The sequence below is a fragment of the Catharus ustulatus genome, chromosome 4, assembly GCF_009819885.2.
Source record: "Catharus ustulatus isolate bCatUst1 chromosome 4, bCatUst1.pri.v2, whole genome shotgun sequence".
NCBI lineage: Eukaryota > Metazoa > Chordata > Aves > Passeriformes > Turdidae > Catharus > Catharus ustulatus.
Genome location: NC_046224.1, coordinates 75,981,672 through 76,008,257, shown reverse-complemented (window position 1 = coordinate 76,008,257; position 26,586 = coordinate 75,981,672). Strand labels below are relative to the sequence as shown.

Sequence of the window (26,586 nt, the reverse complement as noted above, 5' to 3'; positions counted from 1 at the left end):
AGATTAGAGCAATGCTGAATCAAAAACACTGTTGGGGTATTTTAGTTATTTTTAAAAGCAATTCAAAGACAGAAAATAATTTTTCTTCTTTAGGGATAATGGACTCCTGGGCAACATATAATAGATGCTTGGAGCACGTAGAAGAGTACTTATCTCTTAAATTGTCTTATGTAATTTGGTGAAGTGATTATACCCACATAGCTTGTAGTCATCTTACATTCCTTTATTAGCTGTGGGGACTCAGATGTGGCATAAATTGCCTGAAGTATTTCTTTGCACAGCTTTGCCTTTGAGGGAAAACAACATTCAAATTTCATTTTCCAAGGTAAACAATATGCAGGAGCATACCAGCAGCCTTTAGTGAGCTGTTCTACCAAAAGCACAGTTTTCTTGAAATTGTATGAATGGCTTTTCCAGACAACACTGTTAGCAGCACTGTTTCTGGCAGCTCTGTGCATACAGGCAAAACTCTGGAAGTCTCTTGCCACCTTCAGCTTTCAAGGCTGTAATTCTTTAAAACAGAGCAAGAAGCAAAATTTCATCAATTCTGTCAGGGGAATGGAGTTTGAAATGATAGGGTTGCTTCTCTTCTCACTTCTTCCCACCCCACACAACACTTGTCAGAGGACAGAGGGTGACAGAAATGGCTGCAGAATCAGCTGCTTTCACAGAAATTCAGCTTGATGCAGCTAAGGGCCTTAGACCTGTTAATTTTGCACAGCCTTCAATGAACCTTCAATAGAACTGCTTTGCTTTGCATACATGTTTGCAGTCAGGGTTAGGAGCATGTAATTCTGGCTTGGCACGTCAACTGTGTGCATATTGTCATTTCTTCATCTATACAGTGATATCAAAACACTGGATTAGTTTGGAGGCAAATCCTAGCATGTGGCCTGTTTCTTTTCAGTCTCAGGAAACTCCATTCTCTTAATGAAATGGGAAATTGCCTTGGGCTTTCCTTGTTGGAGAGTGCTCTAGAACCCTCCTTCCCTGATTTCAAATAACGAGTTGCAGGACAAAAGCCAACACATTTTTTCCCCACTCCTGGAGGTGTTCTGCTCTATTTTTTATATTGATAGATGTAGGTCAGGAAGTAGAGGAGCCTGGAAGGGCTGATCACAAGTGCTGACCACAGCCTGTGGCAATCTTCCCCATGAAGCTCCACCTGAAGCTCCATGTCATTGATACTGCATCTCTTTTCTGAAAAGACTGTTGCATCCCAATACCATATTTATTTCTTTCACAGAAAGGACCAAATTGTGTTTAGAAGGGGAAGAAAGTAGTTTGGAGGGGAAGGGTTCCTCTTCCTGCTCTTCAAGGATCAGGGCTGTATTTCTCTGGCTGTGAGACCAACTCTACCTTCACGTTGGTATTCTGTAGAAAGAACTTGAACTTATAGGATACGCATTAAATTAAATTCCATAGTGTGAGACAGTCTGATGGCCTTTCACTTGGAAATAACCAAGAAAGGAGAAAGAATGATTCCTTTGATGGATGAGTACATTAAAATGTATCCTAGCTGTGGATTGTAGAGGTGGAATGAGCTAAAGCAATCCCAGAATGGGCAGGAGAGGGATGTACTGTACACTGTATTGTACCATTTTCCTCTGAGAACTCATCTGGTCAAATACACTGTACAACTATATTTTTTCTTAATATCACACAACCTCCCCACCTTTCAAACTTATAAACCCCATACCTAACAATATGCACTTTTCTCTTTGGGAAGAATAGGAAAAGAAAGCCTATCTTAGTCCAAGACAGCTTGATTTGACCTTAGCATAATGAAGGTCAAGGGGAGATGTCTATAAATAATAGACAAAGGCATGGTCTATAAATATATGTGGGAAGGGAGGGAAAGCTAATGCATAGGTCAGCATCATCACAGGAACAGAGAGGTGTAAACTTGGCCTGGAAATTAAAAGAAAACTATTGATCATAAAAACAACTGGCTCAGGAAGAAATGTCTGGGTTGATAACAGGGATGAAACATGAAAAACTGTAATAATCTCACTGGTCACAGTGTGATAAGGGTAGGAAATTACCGATTTTTATGAGCATTAGATGCTTTTGTCTACCTTTTGCTCTTCAAATGAGCATTTCTCTGTTATTCCCTATAGTTACAGAACAAAATGCAGGAAGGGAAATGAACTTTCATTATGGCAGTGCCCTTAACACACTTCAACTTTTGTTCAGCCAGGCAGTTGGACTAGATTATCACTGTAGGGCTCTTCCAACTGGAATAGTCTGTTCTATTCCAGAAAATAAACAGGAGTGTTGCAGAAATTAAAGGTTAAAAGCAAACATTGCTTATTACTGTGGTCACTCGCAAGTATCTCAAGTACCGAATACAGAAGAGTTTTCTGGTTTGTCCCGGGAAACAAGAATTTTTTTCTCTACAGTTAGCCAGATCTTTCAGGTCCATGGAAAAAGAAAAAACACATGACAATTTCTGGGGTGTATATATGGGAAATGACAGGGGAGTGGAGAGTGGACATGGATTTTACTGGTAGCTACCAGTGTAATAAGAAACAAAACCTTTACATTTCTCAGTCCTCAAACTGGAGAAAACTAAGCTTTCTTGATATAGCAACGTTTGTTTCTGTTAGCATAATCTAATAGTAAATATATAGATATTAAATTGTTTACTGTCAGAGAGAGAGTAGTTTTCAGATGTTGAAGACCTCAGGTTGTTCTGTGAAGTTAATGCTCTCCAGGTGCACCATGTGGATTTCCAGGAAAGCATGCTATGGTTCTGCCACCACTTTTGGTCATTCCCAATTTACAGAGCTGTGCTCTGCTACCAGTCTGTTCTGGCTGACTGAGCCTGAAAGCAGAAGATGAATGAAGTTGAAGAAAACTCTTCTTAATTTCAGTGGTTTTTTTCTCCAGATATATGCTAGCGGTCGCCTGTTGGTTTTGTCACTGAGAAAGTCACAAGTGACCTGCAGTTTCTTGTGCTCCTTCTTGCTGCGTTAAAAGCATTTTGGATAAGGGTCATTCTGGCTAGTGCTCAAATACAGGATGTAATGGAATAAGAGGTTGTGGAAATTACACAGTTGGAGTCCAAGGTCCAGAACTGAATCATCAACCAGTGGAAATCTGGACTGCCCTATGGGACAGATCCTGACCTGTGAGCAGCACAGGAGCAGAGCAGTGCCTGAGTCCTGTGAAACCCTCCTGGGTAGTCATTGTTTGGCACTGCAGTCTGTGAGCATGGTGAGCTTTGCCTGTTAATGATGTGTGCCCAGATGTGTTGCACAAAAAGTGCTCGTGGTTCCCTCGGTGAGGGTTCTCAGCCTCACTTTAAGCCAAGGGAATGCTTGTGCCCCCTCATAGGGCCACTTTCTCTGAACCTTCAGCTATCTGCCTCAGACCCCCAGATATCCTTGCAGAGGAATGGCTTTTATCCAAAGGAGGATGGAATTAAAAAGACTTAAACAGAACAGTCCTTGAGATGAAAGGCAAGGAGAGATGTCCTCCCTACTAGGAACAAATTCTGCTGATGGCATCTTTACACTGAGGTTGGTTGTAATCTCTGACTAATTCATACCAAGTCTTTTCATGTCCCCACCAGTGCAGCTGTATTTGAGGAGACTGGTAATGTCTGCCTCTGGAAGTGATGAATGCCATCTTCCTCCATGAGCTGCTTGCCAAAGCCTCAGGGAGAGGAGGGTAAATCCCAGAACCACCTCCACCTCTTTGCTCTAGCTGATTTCCTAACAGATTTTGGTTGGCTCCAGGCACTGAGCTTGGCATGGTCTGTGCTGAGAGAGGCATGCTGCGGGTTCCAGGGCTGCAGGGAAATCGCTATCTGGGTAATTGAAACTGCCCTGTGTTTGCTGGGAGTCAAATGTCCAGCCAAGTGGGGAAGGTGCTGCCTGGTTGCTATTTATAACTTATCTAACAATATGTGCAATTGGTATTATCTGATACCCTGGGCTGAAAGTTTGATGTCTAGAGTTTTTGGTTTTGCCTTTCTCTGCTTATAGTTTGGATTACCTTTCGTGATTCTCCTATATTTTGTAGCATGAGAAAATGCATGATTCTGTCTGTTTGTCAAGATTAAGCCAAAATGTTGTACTGGTTGTTTGCTTAAAATACATTCCTGTCTCCTGGTAAAAGCTTTCCGTGTACCTATGGAAAACAAACGATGGGGAAGCATTAGACAGAGCAGATTGTGTAACAGAGACAATCTTTCATTAAACTGATAGATTTCATCAGTTGTCATTTGATGGTCTCACAGTTTGTGACTTTGTTAGTTGCTAAGGGTTTGATTTTTGCTTTGCTTTTTAAAATTGTTATCCTTACTGAGGATTGTGGAGCATGCCAGAGTGCAAAGGGCTGGTATTCTTATCTTGGAAAGAGGATTTGCATGAGTAAGTTTATCAAGGGTAAATACTAAACAAAGTTTAACATACTGTCAAGAACTCCAAAATGTAAGCATAGTAAGAATACAGTGGAGTAAACATAGTAAGAGTATTTTGAGGAAAGGATGTGATAAAGACTTTCTTTCCCTCTGAAATGAAAGTCATGTCTACAGGAATGCAGCCTGGGAGAAGTTATAGAGGAGGTTTGTGGGATGTGTGGAAGAGACCTCAACTAAATGATCTCGTTTATGAAATAAAAGTTATAGGATTAATGTGTGGGAGTGTTTTCTTCTTGTGACAAATTGGGATTTCACATTGTGTCTATTGAACATGTTCGGTATCTCTCCTGTTATCTAGAAGCCCCATGCCTTTTGAGTCTAGCAATTAAGTTTTACTGTAAAAACGAGGTGTAACTCCATAGTGAATCTGACCAAAAAGAGAAGGCATGATGGAAAGTAGTTTCCTTCTGGTTCCTTTCAGATCCTGCTTGGTGCCCTTTTCAGACTCTGCTCATTCAATAGTGCTCTTGCTGAGGTGTGTAGTTCTCCACCTCTGCAACATGAAATGGAATTGCTTAATTGTATGTTATGGTCTAATATAGTAATTGATGTGGGAGGACAGTACATGGCTGTGAATGCAGCCTGATCTAACCAAGATGGAGCGTGTTGTCGTTGCCATTTCTGATTTTAGGTGTGTAGACAGACTGCAGAGCACATATTTTCATGCATAACTTGGAAGGAGAAAGGAAGGCTGGGGTGTTGGTTTGAGTTACAGGAGCAGGGTACACCCATGAGTGGTTATAAACTCTGGGGGTTTTCTTTGGCAGCAGTGAAGCTCTGGGGGAACTTGGGTCTTAATGGCCATGCATGGGCTGGGGACAGGGGCAGATGGGAGCATCAAATAGCTGGGATGCAGAGTGACAAATTACCAGTCACCTTCTCTGCAGGTGAGTCTTGGACATGCTGTTCCTGGCTGGACTGTTCTTGTTAAGGGAAAGGAGGTGGCAGTTCTGGAGGTCTGGGTTTAGGTCTTATTTTTTAGGTCTTTTTTTTTTTTTTTTTTTATTCTGCATCTATTATGTGGTAGTTACACAAGGTAAGGTTGCACCCCATGGGTTATAGCATGATCTCAACCCTTCCTGAACTTGTCCTAGAATAAAGCTTGGATTTGTTGGGTTTTTTCTTAAAGTTCAGCAGTCTCTAAATGGTGGTTTGTGGGTTGGAGAAATCTTTACAGCTCTTTTATTCAAATGTCTATTTACTTAGATTTCTTGACTCCCAAAAGTCTTGCAAGACATGTATAGGGAAGAAGATTCCACAATTTTGTATTTCCTCTGCTTTCTGTAATCAGTCTTCCATAGAAAATGGTTGTATATCCATTAAATAAGCTGTAATCTGTTTGAACTGTTCAGTGCAGGGGATTTCTGATGTCATACCTAGCTGACTGTGTAAAAATGGTGAAATTAGGAATCTTCTAATCCTGTTTTCTAACTCCCTTGTCATTTACCACTTCCTTTCAGGAAGTGCTTGCCTCTTTTCCACACCCATTACAGCTAAGAGTTGGAAGCAGCACAAATAAAACTTGCTTTCCCATGTTCATTTTTTACTGTAACTGGAATATTTGTTTTTTGAGAGTCTGGATTTGCCAAACCACAGAGGGGTGAGCCCTGGAGTTGAAAGTCTAGCCATCTTATCTGCTGTGATTCAAATAAATGCTGTCACAAATGACCAATCTTGGAGCTTGCTTCTGGAGTGCTAAATATTTCTCTTAATGACTGATGAAAATGAAGGGGGCTTTGGTAAATTGAGCCTTGTTTTGATCCCATGACTCCAAGTGATAAGTAATCTTCGACCTATGTAAGGGGGAATTACAGAATCAATTAGGTTGGAGAAGACCTCTGAGATCACCAAGTCCAACCTATGACTAAACACCACTGTGACAACCAAACCATGGCACTAAGTCCAGTTTTTCCTTGGAACACCCCAGGGATGGTGACTCCCCCAGCTCCCTCGGCAGCTTTCCAGTGCCTGCCCACCCGTGGATTGAAGAAATTCCTCCTGATGTGTAGTCTGACCCTCCCCTGGCATAGCTTAAGACTGTCTTTTTGTCCTGTCACTTTTCCCTGGGAGAAGAGGCTGGCCCCCACCTGGCTGCACCCTCCTTTTGGGTGGCTGTGGGGAGTGATAAGATGACTCCTGAGCTTCCTTTTCTCCAGGCTAAACAACCCCAGCTCCATCCCAACTTGTGCTTCAGACCCTTCACTGGCTTTGTTCCCTTCCCTGGCTCATTAGGTAAAGAGAGGGAGAACTGAAGCACTTTAAGTGGAGGCAACTGCCTATAAGATAAAGCAAGCACATACTACAGAGGGTGCTAGACCTTTTCATTTTTTGGATCTCTGAACCATTTTATGTGCTCTATAAAGATTGGTAATTTTTATCCTCCTGTCACTTGTATATTCTATGGTTCTATCTGTCTATTTGTTCCTGTTGATTGTCTTTTCTCCTTTGTGATCACTTCTGTGGTCATTGCAGTTTGTGTTTTGGTGCTAGGTTCTGGCAGATAGAAGCTTTCGCGTATATAAATTTTTACAGGTATGTTCGTGTGAGTTTCATTAGATAATTCCTTTTATGAGATTTTTTAATGTTTTCCAAGATAAAAATACAGGCTCTATTTATTTCCTCCCATTCCTGCCATGGAATGGTCTGGGATGATGAGTGCACTGGTAGAATCTGGACACCTCAGAGCACTTGGCTCACTGGACTGCAAAAATTGTTGAAGTGTGTTTGTAGCCTCCAGTCTTCATTCTGCTCAGAAGTTCTTGTTCTCTAATGTTCAGTAAAGCTTTTCTTAAAAAAGCTGGTGTTTCTTGTGGCATACACAGCATGTTGGCTTGGAAAAATGGGTCCGTGTTCTGTGTGGTGTCAAAAGCTGAGATACCTGGCTGTGCTAAGGCAACCAATTTGTTTATCCCCATTTATTTTTATCCCCATAGAAATAAAGTTTTGTGAAGGTGTAATTCCAGTGATTTTAGGAGTCTTTCTTTTGTTTTGTTTTTTAAATAGGCACTTTCCTAGGGTTATTAGATAGTGCTTGCAGAACTCTGGGGAAATCCAGCTGTAAAATTGGGTGGGAACTATCTTTAGGATGCATTTCTATGTTGAAATGTAACATCAGGAACAGCTTCAAAGCACTTCAGGTAAGAGAATTTATTTACTGTGTTGCTCTGTTACATCGTGGTGTGGGAATGACACCTATCCAGGTGTCCTACTATTATTCCCTTATCATCTGAGGGAACAGCTACCTCTTCCTTAGTATAGTTTCCTTTTTTCCTCCATCCTGCAAAAAGCATTAATCTGTTTCTTGGTCTCTTTCTTTGTTAGTGTTCATTCAGTGTAGGGAGTGCTGTGATCAAAGGGTTGTATATGACAGCAGCAGCAAAGTATGTTTTTTGAGTTCTCATAGATAAAAGGTTGGATTTTGTAGGTCAAATGCTTTCAGTAGTTGTGTTGTGGCATTGAAGAAATGGTTAGTCATAAGCAATGTACACATTTTTCCTTCTGTGCCTCGATGTGAATTTGGGATCCAAAATATTTTCTGTAACTGCTTCTGTGTTTGTGTTTCCATGTTCATGTGTCTAGTTAACATTTCTTCTCCAGTCAGTACTGGGTTGAGTTTTGTTTTTTACATGAGAATTCTATCAACTGGTTGTCTATGTGCTAAAGGCTCTTGTACTTGCAGTCAGGTTTATATTTGGTTTCTCTTTCTCCCACTTTTGGCCTAGCTTGGTAGGGAGGGTAGACAGGCAAGAGGTGGAGATCCAAAAGACTCTCCCATGTGGTGGGCAGAAATGTCCAGATCAGGTTTAACAGGTGCATTAAAACATGGATTTTTGACAGCTTATTTGCTTGAGTTTTGAATATTAGGAGTAGGAGCAGATCTGAATTCCATCTCAAAACACACTGTGGACAGTGCTGACGTGCCCCTTTTCCATCTGGTGTAGAAGGGAAGCTGCGAACAATGGCAACCACGCCTTTGTCCTCCTGCTTTCCCCTTTTTGGGCTGCATAATATGGAGCTAAAATCATTGCCAGTTTTGGCTTTAGCTTTTCTTGTTGAAATTGTCCTCTTTTTGCCAGCTGTTCCACAGTTGTACCACTGCCCTAAAGCTGTACTTATTGATACCTGTGCTTACTTAGAAAGTCATGAACATGTTGTAGCAAATCAATTTTTTTCAATTTTAGCTAAAAGTAAAATAAATTCTATCTGGGAAATTAAAATAGAACTTTTTCATTTGTTGGCGTAAAGTTTTTTTTTTTTTAATTTTGGTGTGGCTTCCTAAAGACGGGAGGCTTACAGGATTGAGCTCTTTGTTCATCTGCTTTTCGGTTCATCCTTAATAATTTTTGAACAATTTCATACAGATTCAATGAGGAATAAGAGTCTCAAAGATATTTGGTTTCCTACAAGAAAACTGGAGGCTGGGTGGAATAGAGAGACAAAAATAGGTGTCCCCATGTCTGTAGCATAAGCTTAACTATAATCTGTGCTTAGGCTTTTGCTAACCAAGTTGCCTGGATGCTGCAGGCATCTCGGAGTTTCCACAGCATGCTACTGAGCCTTGCTTAGGCACCAGCTACAGAAGAGGTTGTGAAAGGGCATGGGGAATGTTGTTGGAGAGTAGTTTTATGATAATGGGCCAGTTTGCTCTCTGATTCAATACAGTATTAACACTTATTGATTCCTGACTTCTCAGAGGTTTGTCTGTGCATCTGTGGTGTTTGCCTGGGTGTGAAATAACTAAAATGGAGGAAAGCATTTACATTGTGCTCAGAGAAATTCAGCATTTCAAAGTGCAGCTAGGCAGTCACTTTGGCAAATGTTTTAGTCACTCCTGATTTAGGCTAGAAAGAATGAGCTGTGAATGTAGATGGAATTAACTCAATTTCTGATGGAAGAAAAGAGATGGCTGAAAAATGCATTCCTGTAGTATTTTATTCTTTTCCCAGGCTCAAGTCATTGCTTGAACGAACACTTGGAACAAAATTAGGATGGACATCTAGAGGGGGGTGGTGACTCATATAATGGGGGTTTATTTGCCTGAAATGTATAAGCCCTGCATTTGCAGCACTTAATGTAGAATTTCAATTTGCACAACCAAATTCATTATGTGTAGAATTGGAAAAATCTCCTTTTATCTCTGGCCTTTGGCAGAAGTAGGGCACTGTGCTTTCTTTCTCGTGTATGCATTCGATAAAATATTCATATTCCTGCATCTGTGGTGACTGTGTGAAGGAACCACCACCTGGAATTATTCACTGCCTACATCTGTGTTTTTCGTTGGTTTCTTTTGTCCTGGGTGAGTACTGGAGATCCTGAGGGTTCTTGGAGCCATGAGTCAGTGACAACCTCCTGCTATTATTGTAAATAGCAACGTGAACACTGTTCTTGCATGCGTTTTTCCACGGGCTTTGTCTTTTTGCCCAACGCAGCAGCCAAGGAATTCACCCAGCATCTGAGTCAGCAATCAGCTGCCTCGAGACAAAACATGCAGGATACTGCACGCTTGCAGAGCAGCCAGCAAGGCACACAAGTACCCTGGAAACCTGGCAAATAATTCTTGCCTGCCCTTGCTTTCCTCCTGTAATTTCCATGTTCTCTGACGTGTTGCTCGTGGGTTCCAAGGGCTCAGGGTGTTTACATCAGGAATGCAGAGTTCTAGGGAGTGACCTAATGTGGTGACTGAAGGTGTTTCACCTGTGGGCATAACTGATTTCCCAAGCTGTGGAATGGGATTTGGGCACAGCTGCCATGCTAAGGTGGCCCTTGGAATGTGCTGGCTCAAATGACCTCCGTTCTGCTGGCTTGGCAATAAGTTCCTAGAGGGAAAGCAGGCTGCGTTTTAACTTTGGGGTCCTTGGGTGGTTGAAAACCAATGCTACTTCATTTCCATAGTGGAAAATCTACAGGAGAAGCAAGAGTAAGAAATGATCCCTGTGCTGTCCTTACTTGGTGGTGTATCAGTAGTGGAATGTGGACTAACAGACCTAAATTGTGATGCCACTTAATTTAGGTCACATAACTTCTATTGCTTTTTCTGAAAAAGTCTGTCATCCAAAGCACTGGTGTGAGGTGAGTGTTTGGGTGGTAGAGTGGGGGGGAATAATGTAAGAGTATTCAGCTTGGAATGTTGTGCTGATTAATGAGGCATATGACTTTAGACTGTAGATATTTTATTGTATTTGTATGACACACAGACACTGAAATAACTTCTTCAGCATTAGAGGTGTTTTGTTGGAGTGCATTATAATACTCTTCTTAAGAACAAGAGGAGACACAAACCTTCAGTATCAGGTGGAGAGAGACTTGCAAGGACATGAATGACAGGATAAGTGGGAATAGCTTCAAACTGTTACAGGGCAGGTTTAGATTGGATATTGGAAATAAGTTCTTTACTATGAGGGTGCTGAGACACTAGCCCAGGTTGTCCAGAGAAGCTGTGGATGCCACATCCCTGGCAGTGCTCAAGATCAGGTTAGATGGAGCTTTGGGCAGCTTGGTCTAGTGGGAGCTGTCCCTCCCCATAGCAGGGGCGTTGGAACTATGTGACCTTTAAGGTCCCTTTCAAACCAAGCTGTTTTAGGGCTAGACTTAAGCCTCTGTAGTAGTGCATTGGATTCCCTGAGGTGCAAGGCTGAAGCATGTTTCCAGCTTGACAACAGTGAAGTTGGAAAATAAGGCAAGCAGTTCCAATTGGCTTAGTGAGCAGTACTGATATGGACATGGGCATCACCATCAGCCGGTTAGAAAAACTGCTTCATGGGTACTGGGTCCTAAGGTGGTTGTCCTAATAACATTAGAACTGCATTCTGCACTATAACCCATGGTTGCACTTTGACTTCTGTAGGAACTGTTGTTTTTAAAAACTACCAGTTTGTGGCTGTATATAAAGTTTTCCAGGTCTCCTTTGCTGTTTCTAAACATAAACAATAAATACCATTTTAGGCTGAAAAGCAGGAGTGCCCAAATAAACTACTGGAGAGCTGTTCATATGGGAGGGGAAGAAACATGAACTGTAATGTTTGACTTGGCTTCCTGTCTGCTGGAAGCAGGAAAAGAGCTAGTGAGAATCTAAGAAGTTTTATCCAAGTCCACATATTTCCTTTTTTTACCTTAATACCCTTTGCAAAAAAAAGCCGAGGGCAAAAAGCACCTCAGAAGTGCTTTCACTTTCATAGTTTGTGCAAATGTTCCCATGCTGCCTTTGTCTCTGAAGGCAAACAGAGCTATTCTTTCTCAACAAATAGGGTAATGTAGTGTATGTACTTAGTGTTATGCATAAAAAAAAGAAAAAGGTTTATTCCATATAAAAGAGAGAGGAAAAGAAGATATCTATTCTTGAGACAAAATCTCTAATCATGATCCATCCAGTGAGTTCTGTAGGTCTCCAGCCTGCTTCTGAGGGATCCTAGAAACGAGCAGCAGAGCTCATGATAGCAAATTAAAGTAGACCCCAGTTACCACTTAAAATTTTGTATTTTGAGCCTGCCTATCAAAACAAGCTGGAAACAAGAGAATAGAGGAATTAGTATGGGAATGTTAGAGGGCTCATGCACCAGCTACATTTCACTCTTAAGCTGCTCATTTACTGACAAAAATCTGTGTATGGGCTTTAGGTAAGGGAAATGTTTATACTGCTTGATGCAACACAGACAAGCTTCCTTTTTTCAGCCTTGACATATTTTCCTCAGAAATGGATCGCTATTAGCATGTTTAACTTAGTTTTAAGATCACAGTAACCATCACTGTGCAAAAACCACTCTTGGCAAGGGTTCTGTATCAGCTTGTGCTGTGCCATCCTCTCTCATCTCTCTTTGAGACAAGATAGATGTCTTTTTAGAATGAAGGCTTATTTTGCTGGTAGAGCACCAACTCTTCAAGTGCTTTGTGGCAGTAGTGTTTTTAAGACCAGCCCATAACCATTGCTGTGCTGTTCCATACAACTGTGACCCAGTAGGGTTTGCCTGTTCTGTTTTACAGTCTCTGCCTTCTTCCAGATGTCGTGCAACGTCTGCCTGTTTGCTTGTAATTTCTCTGCTCTTCATGCAGAATGAGTTTTGATAAAACTTCCAAGGCACTAGCTCAGGTTAAAGTATTTTATGATTTAACAGATGTGAGATGTGAGGCTCAATGAACTGTGGAAGCCTCTGCTTCAGTCAGCTTGGGCAGAAATCCACGGGATATCAATTGGCTGAGGACTGACTGGGAATCTGGGCTCTCAGTTCAGCAGGCTTTGACAAAATTTTGGAACAAAAAAGAAAGAACAAGTTCAGTTACACTTTCTTCTTATTTTATAGGTTAATAATAATGCTTGTAAGCCAGAGGTGAAAGTGGCTCAGCGGAGCACCATCGGGAAATCTGGCGGACTGGAAGAGCACAGCTGCCTCCCTGGGCAGCTGCCACGTGTGAAGCATGGAAGAAAGTAAAAATGAGAAGGTGAACCAGGCTCATGTTCTCTTCGACAGATTTGTCCAGGCTTCCACCTGCAAGGGGACTCTGAAGGCTTTCCAGGAGCTCTGTGACCACCTAGAACTAAAACCCAAGGACTATCGTTCCTTCTATCACAAACTCAAGTCCAAGCTCAATTACTGGAAAGCCAAAGCCTTATGGGCCAAATTGGATAAAAGAGGCAGCCATAAGGACTACAAGAAGGGGAAAGCATGCGCCAACACAAAGGTAAGAGGTTCACTCACCACGGTCCAGGCAGCTATTACCCAATCCCTCTTGAACACACGCTCAAAAGGTATGGATGTAGAAAGATATTGCCTGGTGTCACTGCAAGCTGTGGCAAGTTTCACCAATGTTCTCACAATTTTAACATTTGATCAGCAATCAGAAGTTCCTTTTGTCACCACCAGATGTGACTGCCCACCTGAATGTTGGTATTTTATTCAGGAGAAGCAGCCAGCAAGTTCTTACATTGTAAGTTTTTGTGGTAACGGTCCTACAGATAGATGGCTTGGAAAATCTTAATTGATAAGCCTTTAATCTTGGTTGTCTTTCTGTATTTTGACAGTAACAGGAATGTGTGCTGTTGGACTCTAGGGTACAAAATATGCATGTTTGGAAATTTCCAGTTTTGATTGGAAAATTCTTACGGCTCAAGAAAATACAGCTTTACTGCCAGTTTGGCAAAACAGACTGTTTCCCATTATTTAGAAAGTGATCATCTATATTCTAGGTTCAAAGGAAAAAATATGCTGTGGAAACTCATACCAATTCTTTTCAAAAGGTTGGTATGTGTGGTATTTACTGCAGGAATTCCTGCTTTTGCACACACACACACAGAGCCTTTTACTTTTTTTTCAACCTGAATTATTGTGAGCTGCACCCCTTGGACAGTGCAGTTTGAAAGCAGTTCTTTATCTCATTTATTGAAATGTGACTTGAGTAGGTTGGTTTTGTAAATAATCAAGCAGTCTTGTTTTTGCAAAAAAGGCAAATAGTGCAGAATAGGATAAAATTAGAACAAGATTCTGTCCTGCTACATTGAGGACAATAGATGCTGCTCTTTCTCTTGAATAATCACCTTTGGAGAGAAGGAAGTAATTTAATTGAAAGAATTAATGACTAATTCTTTAGTGTAGAGTTGAGGGAGAAATATATCTTGTTTGGAGAACGTAATTTCAGATCTGTGGACTTCTATTTTCCTCCAACTGGATATAAGAGAGTTATGTTAGTTTCTTAATTGTTTATCTTGTTTCACTTTCCAGTGGCCATTTTCATATGGGTGGAGACATATATAGTATTAACACTTGGTAAACTCATTTGTTATAAACTCATTCATTGAACATTCTGAAAATCAAACAATTGGGCACTGCTGGTAGTCACAGTGGGCAAGTAGCTTAAACACCCCAAAAATCCAACTGTTAAAGTTGACATTTTTCAGGCGACATAAGAAAGGAAGGATTTCCCAGAAGATAAACATAATAATCTTGTGTATGCTTAGGAATAAACCTTGCAAGCACTATGAGCATAATGGGAAAAATTCTAAATTCTCTGCAGAATTGACTGGTCTGTGCATTCATTAGATTCAGGAATTGCTTCTTCGTTGTATGAAACAAAATGGATTGAACTGAACTAGGGTGTTTAAGTCTGAAATGGAGATAGGTGGCTTATGGTTTTTGGTTTATGGTTTTTTTGACAAAGAGATGGAGGGAGCAAGATGTAGAAATTTTCAATTTATTTGAATAATAGACTGTAAGAGTGATTTTTTGCATTTACGCTTTGACTGTATTTGTTAACACTGTGGAAGAGGTGGGTTCAATAATAGAGATGAAACATGAAAGAGGAGATGTAATGGGCAGGGAATTTGCTAGTGCTTGATTGTGAGATCATATGGAAAACCAGATGTGAGTGGAGAGTGACATCCAACTGTGAAAAGCATTCAGAAAATGGAGTGTGACATGTATATTTATGAGAAGGGGTGAACTGAGTGTAGAAGGACATTAGAGCTCTATTTGGTTCTGTTGGGATTGAATTAAGAACTAGGCAGCCATACTCAAAAAGGTAGAGGTTTTAGCTTGGCCGAAAAGTAACCAGCTCTTGAGTTGGAGAAGTTTTGTAAATTGACAGTTCTGACAAAGCTAATGAAACCAGGGTCTCTGAATGAGGTGACGCCAAGACAGTTTATAGAGGAAGATCACACATGAGATCATGGGTGATGCCCCCTGGGAAGTTGGCAATGAGAGGAATGGGAGAAATGAGTCTTTGAGATGGTGCTCTGAAAGAATACCTGGAGACCCAGGCGAGTACCGAGGCTCAAAAGTCATCAGAAAAGGGTGTGCTTTGAATAAATGCCTGTAACCAAGTGTCTTGAAAACATCTCTTCTTGTGAGGCTGTTCTTGATTGAATGATGAGGGAGAAACCTCAGAACTTGGTGGTGGTGTGAAGGGTCATGGTGATGGGAGTGGGCAATGGCTGCAGTGGATATATTTTTTAAACTAAACTTCACTATGTGTTCCTCTTATCATATATGTTTCTATTAATTTCTTGTTTCCTATCCAAATATTATCTGCCATTAAATGTTTAAATGTAGTTCTTAAGAGATAATCTTAACTGTTGAAAGCAGAGACCTTTTGAGAACTGAGTCATGTCTGATTTGATGTTTCCTAACTCACTTTGCTTTCTATTCCTAATGTTTAATGTAATTTGCAAACTGCTGATTAAAAGGTACAGAAATTTAAGTGGGCATGTGGAGATGATAGAATTTAAAATAAAGATTAGAGTTTTATCCATGTCAGAACAGAAGTCAGTAATTTCTTTAGGAAGCCTGACTTCTGTACACTTGAACATAAACCGATTCTGAAGTTTTCATGCTTTGTATGATAGCTCTTAATTGCCCATTTAGAAGTTGTTCAGGGATGAGATGCTGTGCCTGGAGTTGGGCAGATTGTGCATGTGGCCAGCATCCAGGCTAACTAGAATTCAGATCATCAGAGTTCTTGAAAACATCTAGGATGTGATTGTTGGTCCAAATGTAAACAGTTACAATTGGTGCTCTCTCTTCATTGGTTATACAGAGAATACAGCATTTCAGTTTGCATCTGATGTTCCATTTCCATGGCATTGTTACTGGAAACTTAATATAATCTGTCTGAGAGATCTTGAGCAAGAAGTGTTTTTGAAGGGTGAGACAGCTTCAGTGCAGGGAGTTGCAGCAATTGCTTGGGGGCACTGAGGGGAAAGGGAACAAGGAATAACAGAGGTGGAAAAGAATCTTTTCTATTTTTAATTGTACTTAGATTTTGTGTTCTGTAACTATTGAATGCTTTTTGTGATGGTATTAAAAAAAAAAAGGCAGCTCTGACCCTAAGTTCCTTACCTGAGTGTTTTGCATTCAGAACATCTAGACTCTTAAACATAACCTAAATGCTTTTAACCACATCCTATTATGATGGATGGATAGAGGAAGGATAGAGAGGAAAAAACCTTTTAAGTTCCTGTGACAAAATTGCAGTAAACTGAAACTAAAAACTAGTTTATAATTTCATGAAACCTGAGTTTGAATAGTCTGATTGTAGTATGATTGCAACAAAGTACTGTTGTGTATTTAATCATAAATATTTTGTATGTGGAAATTTATCTAAGAATTTGTCAAGGAAGTCAGTGTCACACCCAATTCAGTGTGTTTTTGAAATCCAGGCTCTTTGAAGATTGTAGTTGTCAGCCAAGCAAAATTGTTACCTGAATAAGTATGATATGCTGAGCTAATTTTCTCATAAATTTAAAAAAAGAAAGACAAGGTGGTGTTTGGGAGTTACACTTAACTACAAAGAAAGCATTATTAAATTCAAATAATACAGTAGATCCTAATTGAGGATCCCTTATATCAAATTACAAGATGGACATCTGTTCAGTATATAATTCTATTTAGGTATTTATTAGCTCAGAGGTTGGGTGTGTCTTTTGTTCCAAATGCTTTCAGGTTCCTGAAGCCACTAAAGAAGCAATGGTTTTATTATTCTCTTCCCTTTCCTCCAGACTTGGATCTCTGTCCTCAGATTTATGTGACTTCTTACCTTACTCAGTAGTCTTAACTGGAATTTGCACGCCAATAACTGTGTCATCAGAGCTGCAACCTGTGCTGGTTTTTCATCATTCAGGCTTTGCATTTGCAGTTTCATGGTGCTTACAGACTTTATGGCCCAGTGAGTAAGTGGTGAGAATGTGGCAGCCTGTAAAAATTGTCAGATGGGGATGATGACTGAACACCAGGTTTTGCTTTTTGGGATTGGTTGTTTATCAGAACACTGGCTCATGGTTAAATTTTGGCATACTTAATTTCTCTAAGAGCTTTCTTTTGCAGCCAGAAGGATCTGGAAAAGAATCACATGGCAGCAGCAGCAGCCAGCTCTGTAACAAGGTCTTTATTCCGTGTCTCTGGTTTACTCAGTAGAAATCAAAGTACAATAATGATATGACAGATTGGACTGTGTACTGTATTTATTATGTGCCTGCACATACCAACACTTTCTCTGTGAACCTCTGCTTCTGTGGATAAGTGTCTCCTGACTATCTTGGGTTTTTAATCAGAAATTATTTTGCTGCATCAGAAGGTACTTCAATGCTAGACACGCACGTATTTTACATTCTCAAGCTGTTGATTAGTTTGTATGGAGTGGAAAAGGACAAGAGAAAGTGAGAACTTTCATAGGACAAAGGTAGGGTTGGAGGAATGTGTCTGGTCACACAAAGTTTGTGTTTACGTGATGTTCACTTCCCTGAAGTCTCCTTTGCTGCAGTAGTACAAGCACCAAAACACCAACAAAGGCATAATTTGGAGTGCTCTGATTTGGCTACTCTGTTATTCTATTATTCTAAATTATGGTCTTTATGAAAACATTAGTGTCTTGTGTTTATCTGCTGCAGTGTTGCAATGCTACTGAAAATTTTCTTAAGAAAGGCCAGCTCAGGGTTTGGAAGATGAGAGGAGAACTTGTAATTGGTTTTGTTTTAGTTTTCTGGGGGTTGTTTTGAGTTTGTTTTGTTTTGTTTGAAGAAAAAAATAGAGAGTGTGGGAGGAAAAAGCCTTCAGAAATCTTGTTGCTCTCCAGGTACTCGTATAGCTTGGCGAGTATGACTTGGCAGCTCTTCTTAGAGCAATGGTTGCAAGCACATGGTTTTACTTGCCTGCTTCCTGACTATTTTCACTGCTCTGCAATATACTTCATTTTCAGGTCATGGTTTCTGCTTATCAGTGGCAGAACTTGGCAGGTAGAAATAGAAAGACTGATCTGATATTTCAGCTTATGTTTCAGACCAAGAGCACTTATCCCTAAGAGCCGTGGGACGTTGGGAAGCTGCAGCAGGAGTATCCATTTCCTCCAAGGACTGTGCACTTACCCTGTGCTGCTTGTTTTGCAGTGTCTGATAATCGGAGCTGGACCCTGTGGCCTTCGTACAGCAATCGACCTGTCCTTCCTGGGAGCCAAGGTGGTGGTCATAGAGAAGAGGGATGCCTTTTCCCGCAATAATGTGCTGCACCTGTGGCCATTCACCATCCACGACTTGAGGGGCCTCGGCGCCAAAAAGTTCTACGGCAAATTCTGTGCAGGATCCATAGACCACATCAGTAAGTACAACCAGGGCTGGACACAGCAGCCCTGCTTCTTCCTTGGGGGAAGAAGGTGAAAGTGTGGAGTAATGGAAATGCAACCTACACCAGTCCCTGCTCTCTAGTTTTTATGGCACAATTCAGCATTGCCTTTGCATTGTGTGTGCTGGGCTAGTCATGAGATAAACACATGCAGTGTTTATGCCATCTCTTAGGCATTCCTAAGGAATAGCTTCTTCCTACACTGAAAAGTACACTTAAAACTCTAACTTTTTTTTTAAATGGATAATTTTTGTGTTTTGCTGATACATTCCTGCAGCTGCTGCACTATTCTGTTTCTCTTGAGCAGCTTGTAAAGGAAAATTAGTGCATGATTTTGAAATTTCTTGTGTGAATGTGTGGAGAAAGGAGGAATGGTTTTGGCTTTGTTAATTTTCAGAAATGTGATGAAGATACGTTTTGATAAAATAATGTTTATATGTTAAAATTAGGAATAATCTTGATGATTTTTAAATAATGTTAAATCAGTCTTCTTTGAAAGCTGAATGCCTTGCTGGAGCAGGAGTTATTTTTCTTTGCTTTTTTCTTCCCCAAGATTGACTGTAAATGGCACAGCCAGGTGGTGCCCACCAATTTATGTTCTCTCTCTCATTTTTTTTTTTTTTTTTTTAATTTAACAACAAAAGGTAAAATGGAAAATCTTTATAACTTCAGTCTTGCAGATTGTGTTTTCCTTCTAATTTCTTTTCATTTTTATTCTTTCAGTCTTTATGCATTTTGTCCTTTTTGTGTATCAGCACAACTAAAATTTACTGTTTAGGTGAAGGATTTTTTCATTTGAGTATATGAAACATGGCAGTGAGGTGTTTTCCATAAAATTGAGTTTGCACAGTGTAATCCAAAGTTACCTGAAGAGCAAAGAGGTGGTGAGGATCTTGGTATGCTCTCACTAATCTGGAGGTGTTGGGATGGAGGTGCAGGTCAGTATTACAGCCAGGCTGGTCCAGTGGCTCTTTGCCATCTGTGACAAGTGCAGTCCTGCCTGTGCTACCTTTCCTCTCTGTCCTGCAGTTCATATTCTGGTTGTTTCCCTTGTTGCTGATTAGGGGACTGAAACTTCTCCATGGGGAAGGAGAAAGTAGCAACTGACCTTTAAGTCAGGGTATCAGTAATGTCACACAGACACACAGGCACTTGTGCTCTTTTCTTTTTCTTCTATTTCTTAATCATCTGCCTTTTTTTTTTCCCAGGTATCCGTCAGCTCCAGCTCATCCTCCTGAAGGTTGCCTTGATCTTGGGAATAGAGATCCATGTCAATGTCGAGTTTCGGGGGCTCGTTTACCCTCCAGAGGACCAGGAGAATGAAAGCAAGTAGCACTGAAATGGGCAGTAGAAGAGGGGGAAGTTGTGGTAGGATACACAGGCTCCTACTCCTTAGCTCTGCTTAAGATGTTAAATCTTTTCCTCGTGCTCTGTTAATAAGAACAGTTATTAATCCATTTTTGCTTGGATTTTTAGTAGGATTTGTTTTTTCTAGTGATAAATCCAAATTAGTTACTGTATGAAGCAAAGTCACCAGGACTACACAGAAATAGACCAAGACATGGTAAATTGTAATTGCTTCTAAAATACTTAAGCGTATTACATAACGTTCTGATAAGATTTTGAAACAACTCCTTTCATTGCGTTCACTGAGGATATTTATATTGGTGAATGATCTTTGTGATGCTTTTAGTATCATTGTGAAGCCTGTTCTCTCATCACCACAGGAGATGTAGCTGACTTGTTTTTTGGCCTTTTATTAATTGCATAGATTGTAGAGAAGTTTGTAGTGGCCCTTAAATGAATTAAGGGAGTTTTAACAGAACTCTTTCCACCTCTGATTCGCCTGGAATAGTTGCACCGTTCAGCAATAGCCCTGTCATCAATGTAGATATCTGTCCTACAGGGTTTCTTGACTGATCATGTGTTGAAGGATAAAACTTTTTGTTTTGTTTTTTTATTGTTATTGCCATTTATATTATCATTAACTTGAAGTTTACCTACAGGAATAGGTTGGCGTGCATTGGTCCACCCCAAAACCCATCCAGTGTCTGAGTATGAGTTTGAAGTAATCATTGGAGGGGATGGCAGGAGAAACACCTTAGAAGGTAATGGTGTGTCCCTAATTCACCTCCAAACAGAACTTATTCTTAAATTTATTAGAGAAAAACTGGCCTTTAACATGCCAATCAACATCTGGAAAGACACATGACAAATGATAGGGAGATTAAAAGTCCATGTAAAAATCCATTTGTAGCACAGACATTGGTGGTCTTTGTTTTCTTCCTCTAGACTAATAAATATATAAGGGTTTTTGATCTGGATCATTTTTCCTACACTTTTTCTTTAGCTAAGTAGTGGTGTCACTCCTGCCTTTAGGTGTAGGAATTGAGGTATTGAATGTTATTCTGTGTAGCAGAGAATCCCTTATTAAGTTTTTAATGGAAATTGCAGCTTAGGGAACAGAGATGAGAGAGAGGGTGGTGGGGTTTAACTCATCAACTCCCTTCTCTCTCTGTACTTTGTGAGTGCACAAAGTTTATGGCATCCTGAACTTTCTCTGAAGTGTGTCTGATTTTCAGCATTGCAGCTTTATCCTTCCTTTATCCTGTAGGGTTTCGCCGAAAGGAATTCCGTGGTAAACTTGCAATTGCTATCACAGCAAACTTCATCAACCGCAACACCACAGCTGAAGCCAAAGTAGAAGAGATCAGTGGTGTGGCCTTCATCTTCAACCAGAAGTTCTTCCAGGATCTCCGAGATGCCACAGGTTTGTCAACACTTGACAGATATCCAGTGAAAACTGTCTGTCTCTATTATTACAATTTGCAGCTCAGATTTGTGTGTTTAATCAAGAAACAAGCATCTTGTGCAAAGCAGTCAGTCACTGCTGTCTCTGAAATCTGACTTCCCTGAATTTTTGCAGCTTTTGTGCTTTACAAAGCAGATGTGTGTCATTTTGGTTCAGAAGTGGAGAACTTTCTTACGGTTTTCATGAAATCAGAGCCCTAAATGGGAAGAGGTCGTGAATCCAGAGTTCTGCTTTTTGCCCTCCACGTCTGAATGCAAACCTTAGAGTGATAATAAATGGATTTTTTAAAAGAGGTAGCTTTAGCAGATGGAATGTGCTGTCTGTGGTTTTGTTGACAATTCAGATTTTCAAGTCACCCAGAGCATGGGAGAAGGTTGCTTGGTGTTGTTTCTGTCTCTTTCTAGTCATACAGTTTCAATTTGCTTTCTTCTGGTACAACTTGGTTGCACATAACTCCTAACTTGTTCCCTCACTACCGTGTCTTTTGTCCTGTCACAAGGCATTGACTTGGAAAACATTGTCTACTACAAAGATGATACACACTACTTTGTCATGACTGCCAAAAAGCAGAGCCTGCTGGATAAAGGAGTGATACGGCATGTGGGTATTAACTTCTCCTCTATTCTCTGTAAGCTAAAATTGTGGTGACAATTTACTTTTGCTAAGATGAAAGTAAGAAAATGTGCTTTTCCTCCATCATATAATGTTTTTATAAAGCTGTTATTTTAGAATGTGAATGTAATTTTGTTCTAAGAGGCAATTAATGCCCTTCTGAAGTATTTTAAACCATCAGATGAGTATTAGAAAACCTGTCCTTTTCAAATTTGTCTCCCTTTGTAGATTTGGAAATTTTGTTCATGCTACGCTAAAATATGCCAAAAGAATATTTGATAGTTTAGTTGTTCTTCCCTTATTCTATGGAAATGAAAAATGCCCAGAAGTTTCTTAGCCCTTTGACAGTCAGAAATGCAAGCAGGACTGATTACTGTTTGCGATAAAAGATTTATAGGTTTGCTCCTGGAGGCATTAACACAGATTGGAATGAATGAAATTGGCAAGCAAATTTGTATGAGTGGACCTGTCACAATTTTAATGCCAGCTACCCTATATACCAGTCTCAAAACACATCTGTGGGTTTGCCCATGGCACTTTGACTTGGCTGCTTTTGGCAGGACCACGCCGACACCGAGGTCTTGCTGTCACGGGAGAACGTGGATCAGGAGGCTCTGCTGAACTACGCTAGGGAAGCAGCAGATTTCTCCACTAACCAGCAGCTGCCATCGCTGGACTTTGCCATCAACCACTACGGGCAACCCGACGTGGCCATGTTTGACTTCACGTGCATGTACGCGTCCGAGAACGCGGCGCTGGTGCGCGAGCAGAATGGCCACCAGCTCCTCGTGGCACTGGTGGGGGACAGCCTACTCGAGGTGTGTGCTCACCTGCATGGGCATGAGCTCCAAGTTTTGCACCCATCACTGCGATATGTGCGCTGGCAGGACAGCTGCTGGTTGTTACAGGATCAAGGGGCAGGTTCGGAGGGAGGGTGAGAGTGTTGGGAAAGCAGAATTTTTAGCATGGTAATGATCTCTCTTAAAGAAAATGTGTGCAGGGCTTTTACTGAAGTTCTGTCTGTTCCATCTGCTTCTTGTTGGGAAAAGTTGACTCTACAGAACTTTATGTAGGCCTGCCAATAATTAGCATTTTGTAGTTGGTTAAAGAGTACTGTCTTGAGGAGAAGCTGTTAAGGCACTCCAGGCTATGAATTATTGTTGGAAATAGAGGGACACCGGCTTTGGGAGAGCTCATGAACTGTTCATCATATATCTGGTTTCCTCTAACCCAGTGGGAGTGAAGCTTGAAGCTAATTACTGAGTTAAAATTTCCCAGCAGATTACTGCCTGAATATGTACTTCATACTTCTTTAAAAATTTCCGTAAGTGATGCTTTTCCTTTCTCTGCTTCTTTATTTTATTTTTTTTGGTAACCTGTAATATCAGCCCTTTTGGCCAATGGGAACTGGAATAGCCAGGGGATTTTTGGCTGCAATGGACTCTGCTTGGATGGTACGAAGTTGGTCACTTGGAGCCAGTCCTTTGGAAGTTCTTGCAGAGAGGTAATGGAGAAAGTGAATACATTTACAGTTCTAATCCAATCCTCCAACATCACACCATTCATTCCAGTTTCTCTTAGCACAAATACGTAGACAGAATGGGAGATACAGACTCTCACTGTTTTTAGAGAATGCTTGAGGGTATAATTCAGTTGAAGAAAAAAAAATTTTCCAAGGCATTGTTAAACTGAAGTGTATGGAGGAGTAAAAAATGTAAGAATATTCCTGGTCCTAATTTTATAAGATTAGATGAGGAATCTTTTTTTACTGGCATTGCATGGACCAAGTGAGCCTGACAAACTGTCACCAACCCTTCAGGGACAAACCAGATGAAGATGTAGGTGCCTTGAAAGTACCCGATAAAAAAGTTCTTTGCATCTCCTATTATCTTGTGAATAGTTTTTATTATTTCCTTTTAAGGAAGCTGTGACCTGCTATTTTTCATGTTGTCCTTGGTCACTTTGTTTCATGTAAGCCAAACAGCATCTTGTCTCCTCTGGAGTATCAAGTTCTTGATGTTTTAATCAGCTTTGCCTGAATGTTGTTTTGGGGACTCAAGGTATTCTCTTGGAGATCAGAGCTCTGATAATTAGAAGATGGAGTAAGAGAAAGCAACAGTTTGTAGGTCCTATTTTAAACCTCAGCAACTGCAACTTCTTACCATCAGGAATCATAATATAATTTCTAAAATTGCACAATGGCACAATTCATGCTTAAAATTCCATTTGTTTGAATTTTAAAAAACAGTGAGGGAAATAATATTGCTGTTGAAACCAGACTTGATCATCTTTCCATTAGCCACTTCAGACAGCAGTAATATTTCCCTGAGCTTTCTCTCGGCCTCTGCTCACAGGGCAAATGTTCCAGTCCCTTTGGTGGCCCCTCTTCCTGAGCCTCTCCTGTATCTTTATTGTGCTGGGCAACCCCTTCAGTTTCTCTTAGTGTATTGTTCTCTTCCCTCCTTTGGAATTCTGAAGTTGTATTAAAGTGCAGATTTTAATATTCTTGTACTGACTCTTATGCAGTGTCTGAAGTGGTTAGATTTCAGATTTGAATGTTTATCTTTCCAGAGTTTACTTTGCCGTAGTAATAGTGATGTATCTCTTTAAAAAACCCCAACAAAATGGAACAAAACCTCAAACCAACCAAAACAAAACAAAAAATCCCAAACCATCACAAAGCCTAATCAAAACCAACGACCCAAAACAAAACCCCAATTTTTTTTTTGTGTTATTTTCCCAAGGGAAAGCATTTATAGGCTACTGCCTCAGACCACCCCAGAGAACGTGAGTAAAAACTTCAGCCATTACAGCATTGATCCTGCCACCCGATATCCCAACATCAACGTCAACTTCTTGCGACCACAGCAGGTAAATTCCAACTGGTGCTGCTCAGTGCTGCTTGTCATGTGCAGTGTGTTTCCTCAGGCAAAGCTTGTCAATGTTTTGGGAGCAGAGAGTGATGTGTGTGTAACATGGAAGCAGTGAAAGGCAGATGCATCAGTCAAGAGCAGACTTTTGTACTTGAACAAATTCCTTTTTAGGCATGCTTGATTTTGATAGTTTGAACTGTGATATAATGATACAGGAAACCTATAAATGTGTGTTTTCTCTGTGTGCATGTGCATTTTCTTTGTAATAATCCAGACTAGCAGTCAGTCATTGCAGTTTGGTATCCACTGAGCCGCAGCAGTCAGCTGGACTGTTCAGCACTGACGAGCTGATCTTCTCTGTTGTGAGGCTCTTGGGGTAGGATTTTACCAACAGTAATTTCACGACTATAAGGCGCACCCTTTTGACTAAAATTTTCCCCCGAACCCAGAAGTGCGCCTTATAATCCGGTCCACCCTATATAATGGACAAAGTTGCGGAATTTGCCAAACTGGAAGTGTGAGCTACAATGGGGGGGGCGGTGCCGCAGGAGCGCCGAGTTGCGAGGTGGGGCGGGAGCGGGTGGCCACGGCTGGCAGGAACCACGCAGGGAGGGAGGGAGGGAGGGAGCTGCCGCCAGCCCCGGCCCGGGCAGAACAAGAAGCTGGGTGGCGCCGCCCTGGGCATAGGGGCGTGGGGAACGAGAAGCCGGGCGGTGCCGGCCCCAGCCCGGGCACGGGCGGAACGAGGAGTGCGAGTCGGCAACAACCCCGAGCTGAGCAGAGCCCGCCTGGTGGCGGCATCGGGGCAGCGGCGGCGCGGCCCAGGTGGCTGTGGGAAAGCGGTGGGGGCGGGTGAGAGCGCCGGGCCCCGTGCACGGGGAGGGCGCTTGGGGCTGTGTTGAAAGGCTACGCCAATCTGTGAAAAATGTTTGCAAATTGAGCACCTGCCAGTAAACTCCACGATTGTGGGATTCCATTACTAATTTGTTACTTTGTTGCACGTGGCATGGATCTTCGCGGCAGAAAAAAAAGTGCACCTTATAGTCCAGTGCGCCTTATATAATGTACAAAGTTGTGAAATTTGCCGACTCCCAGAGGCGCGCCTTATAGTCTGGTGTGCCTTATAGTAGTGAAATTACTGTACATGTGCTTATCTTCCTTCTTGTACCTTGGGATGTCTCCTTATTGTGTTCTGGTTATTTCTGTGTTTGTCTGGGGTGCGTGGTATGTTGATAATCTTAAATGGTTTTGTGTGTCATTTTAGGTGCGCCACTTGTATAATACAGGAGACTTGAAAGACATTCACCTGGAGATAGAGAACTTTGTGAACTCCAGGACACCAAAGCTGACTCGAAATGGTAGGCCTGGCTGCTGTCCTATTCCTTCTGGCATTCTGGAGCTGGATCAGGGCAGGAACTAGAGAGCAACAGGGCTGTAGGGTATTATTTAACCAGTCTCTGCATTTAGAAAATTTATCCAGTAATTGTTTTGTCAACATTCTGAGCATACAATTACTCAAGCTTCCATTCACACAGGAATTTATTTTTGTTTGCCTAATTTCCCTTGCCTTATAATGCTGTTAATTTTCTAAGCCTATTTGTTTGTATAGGCACTTCTTTTCACCACCTTTATCCCTAGCAATGGCCTTGCTTAAAGTTCAGAAGGGTGGACTGAGTTCACTCTAACAGTAGACTCAGAACTCATAGCATTGTAACAGAAGGTATTGCTTCCTGCAGTCTTGCATGTTCCTGCTTTCCTTTTCCT

At 41.1% G+C, this 26,586-nt stretch overlaps 1 protein-coding gene across 18 annotated transcripts in view; it reads left to right on the top strand.

Annotated features, from left to right (window-relative positions):
* Nucleotides 1-26,586, top strand: part of MICAL3 (microtubule associated monooxygenase, calponin and LIM domain containing 3) — a 159,028-nt gene that overhangs the window by 42,192 nt on the left and 90,250 nt on the right. For all 18 annotated transcript variants that reach the window (XM_033056897.2, XM_033056882.2, XM_033056889.2 and 15 more), the window contains exons 2-11: nt 12,724-13,102; nt 18,294-18,501; nt 19,734-19,850; nt 20,532-20,633; nt 21,140-21,295; nt 21,837-21,937; nt 22,510-22,767; nt 23,338-23,453; nt 24,694-24,820; nt 26,087-26,180. In XM_033056897.2, coding sequence (XP_032912788.1) covers nt 12,839-13,102; nt 18,294-18,501; nt 19,734-19,850; nt 20,532-20,633; nt 21,140-21,295; nt 21,837-21,937; nt 22,510-22,767; nt 23,338-23,453; nt 24,694-24,820; nt 26,087-26,180 — 1,543 coding nt within the window. In that variant the 5' untranslated portion in view covers nt 12,724-12,838. The remainder of the gene's footprint in view (nt 1-12,723; nt 13,103-18,293; nt 18,502-19,733; nt 19,851-20,531; nt 20,634-21,139; nt 21,296-21,836; nt 21,938-22,509; nt 22,768-23,337; nt 23,454-24,693; nt 24,821-26,086; nt 26,181-26,586) is intronic.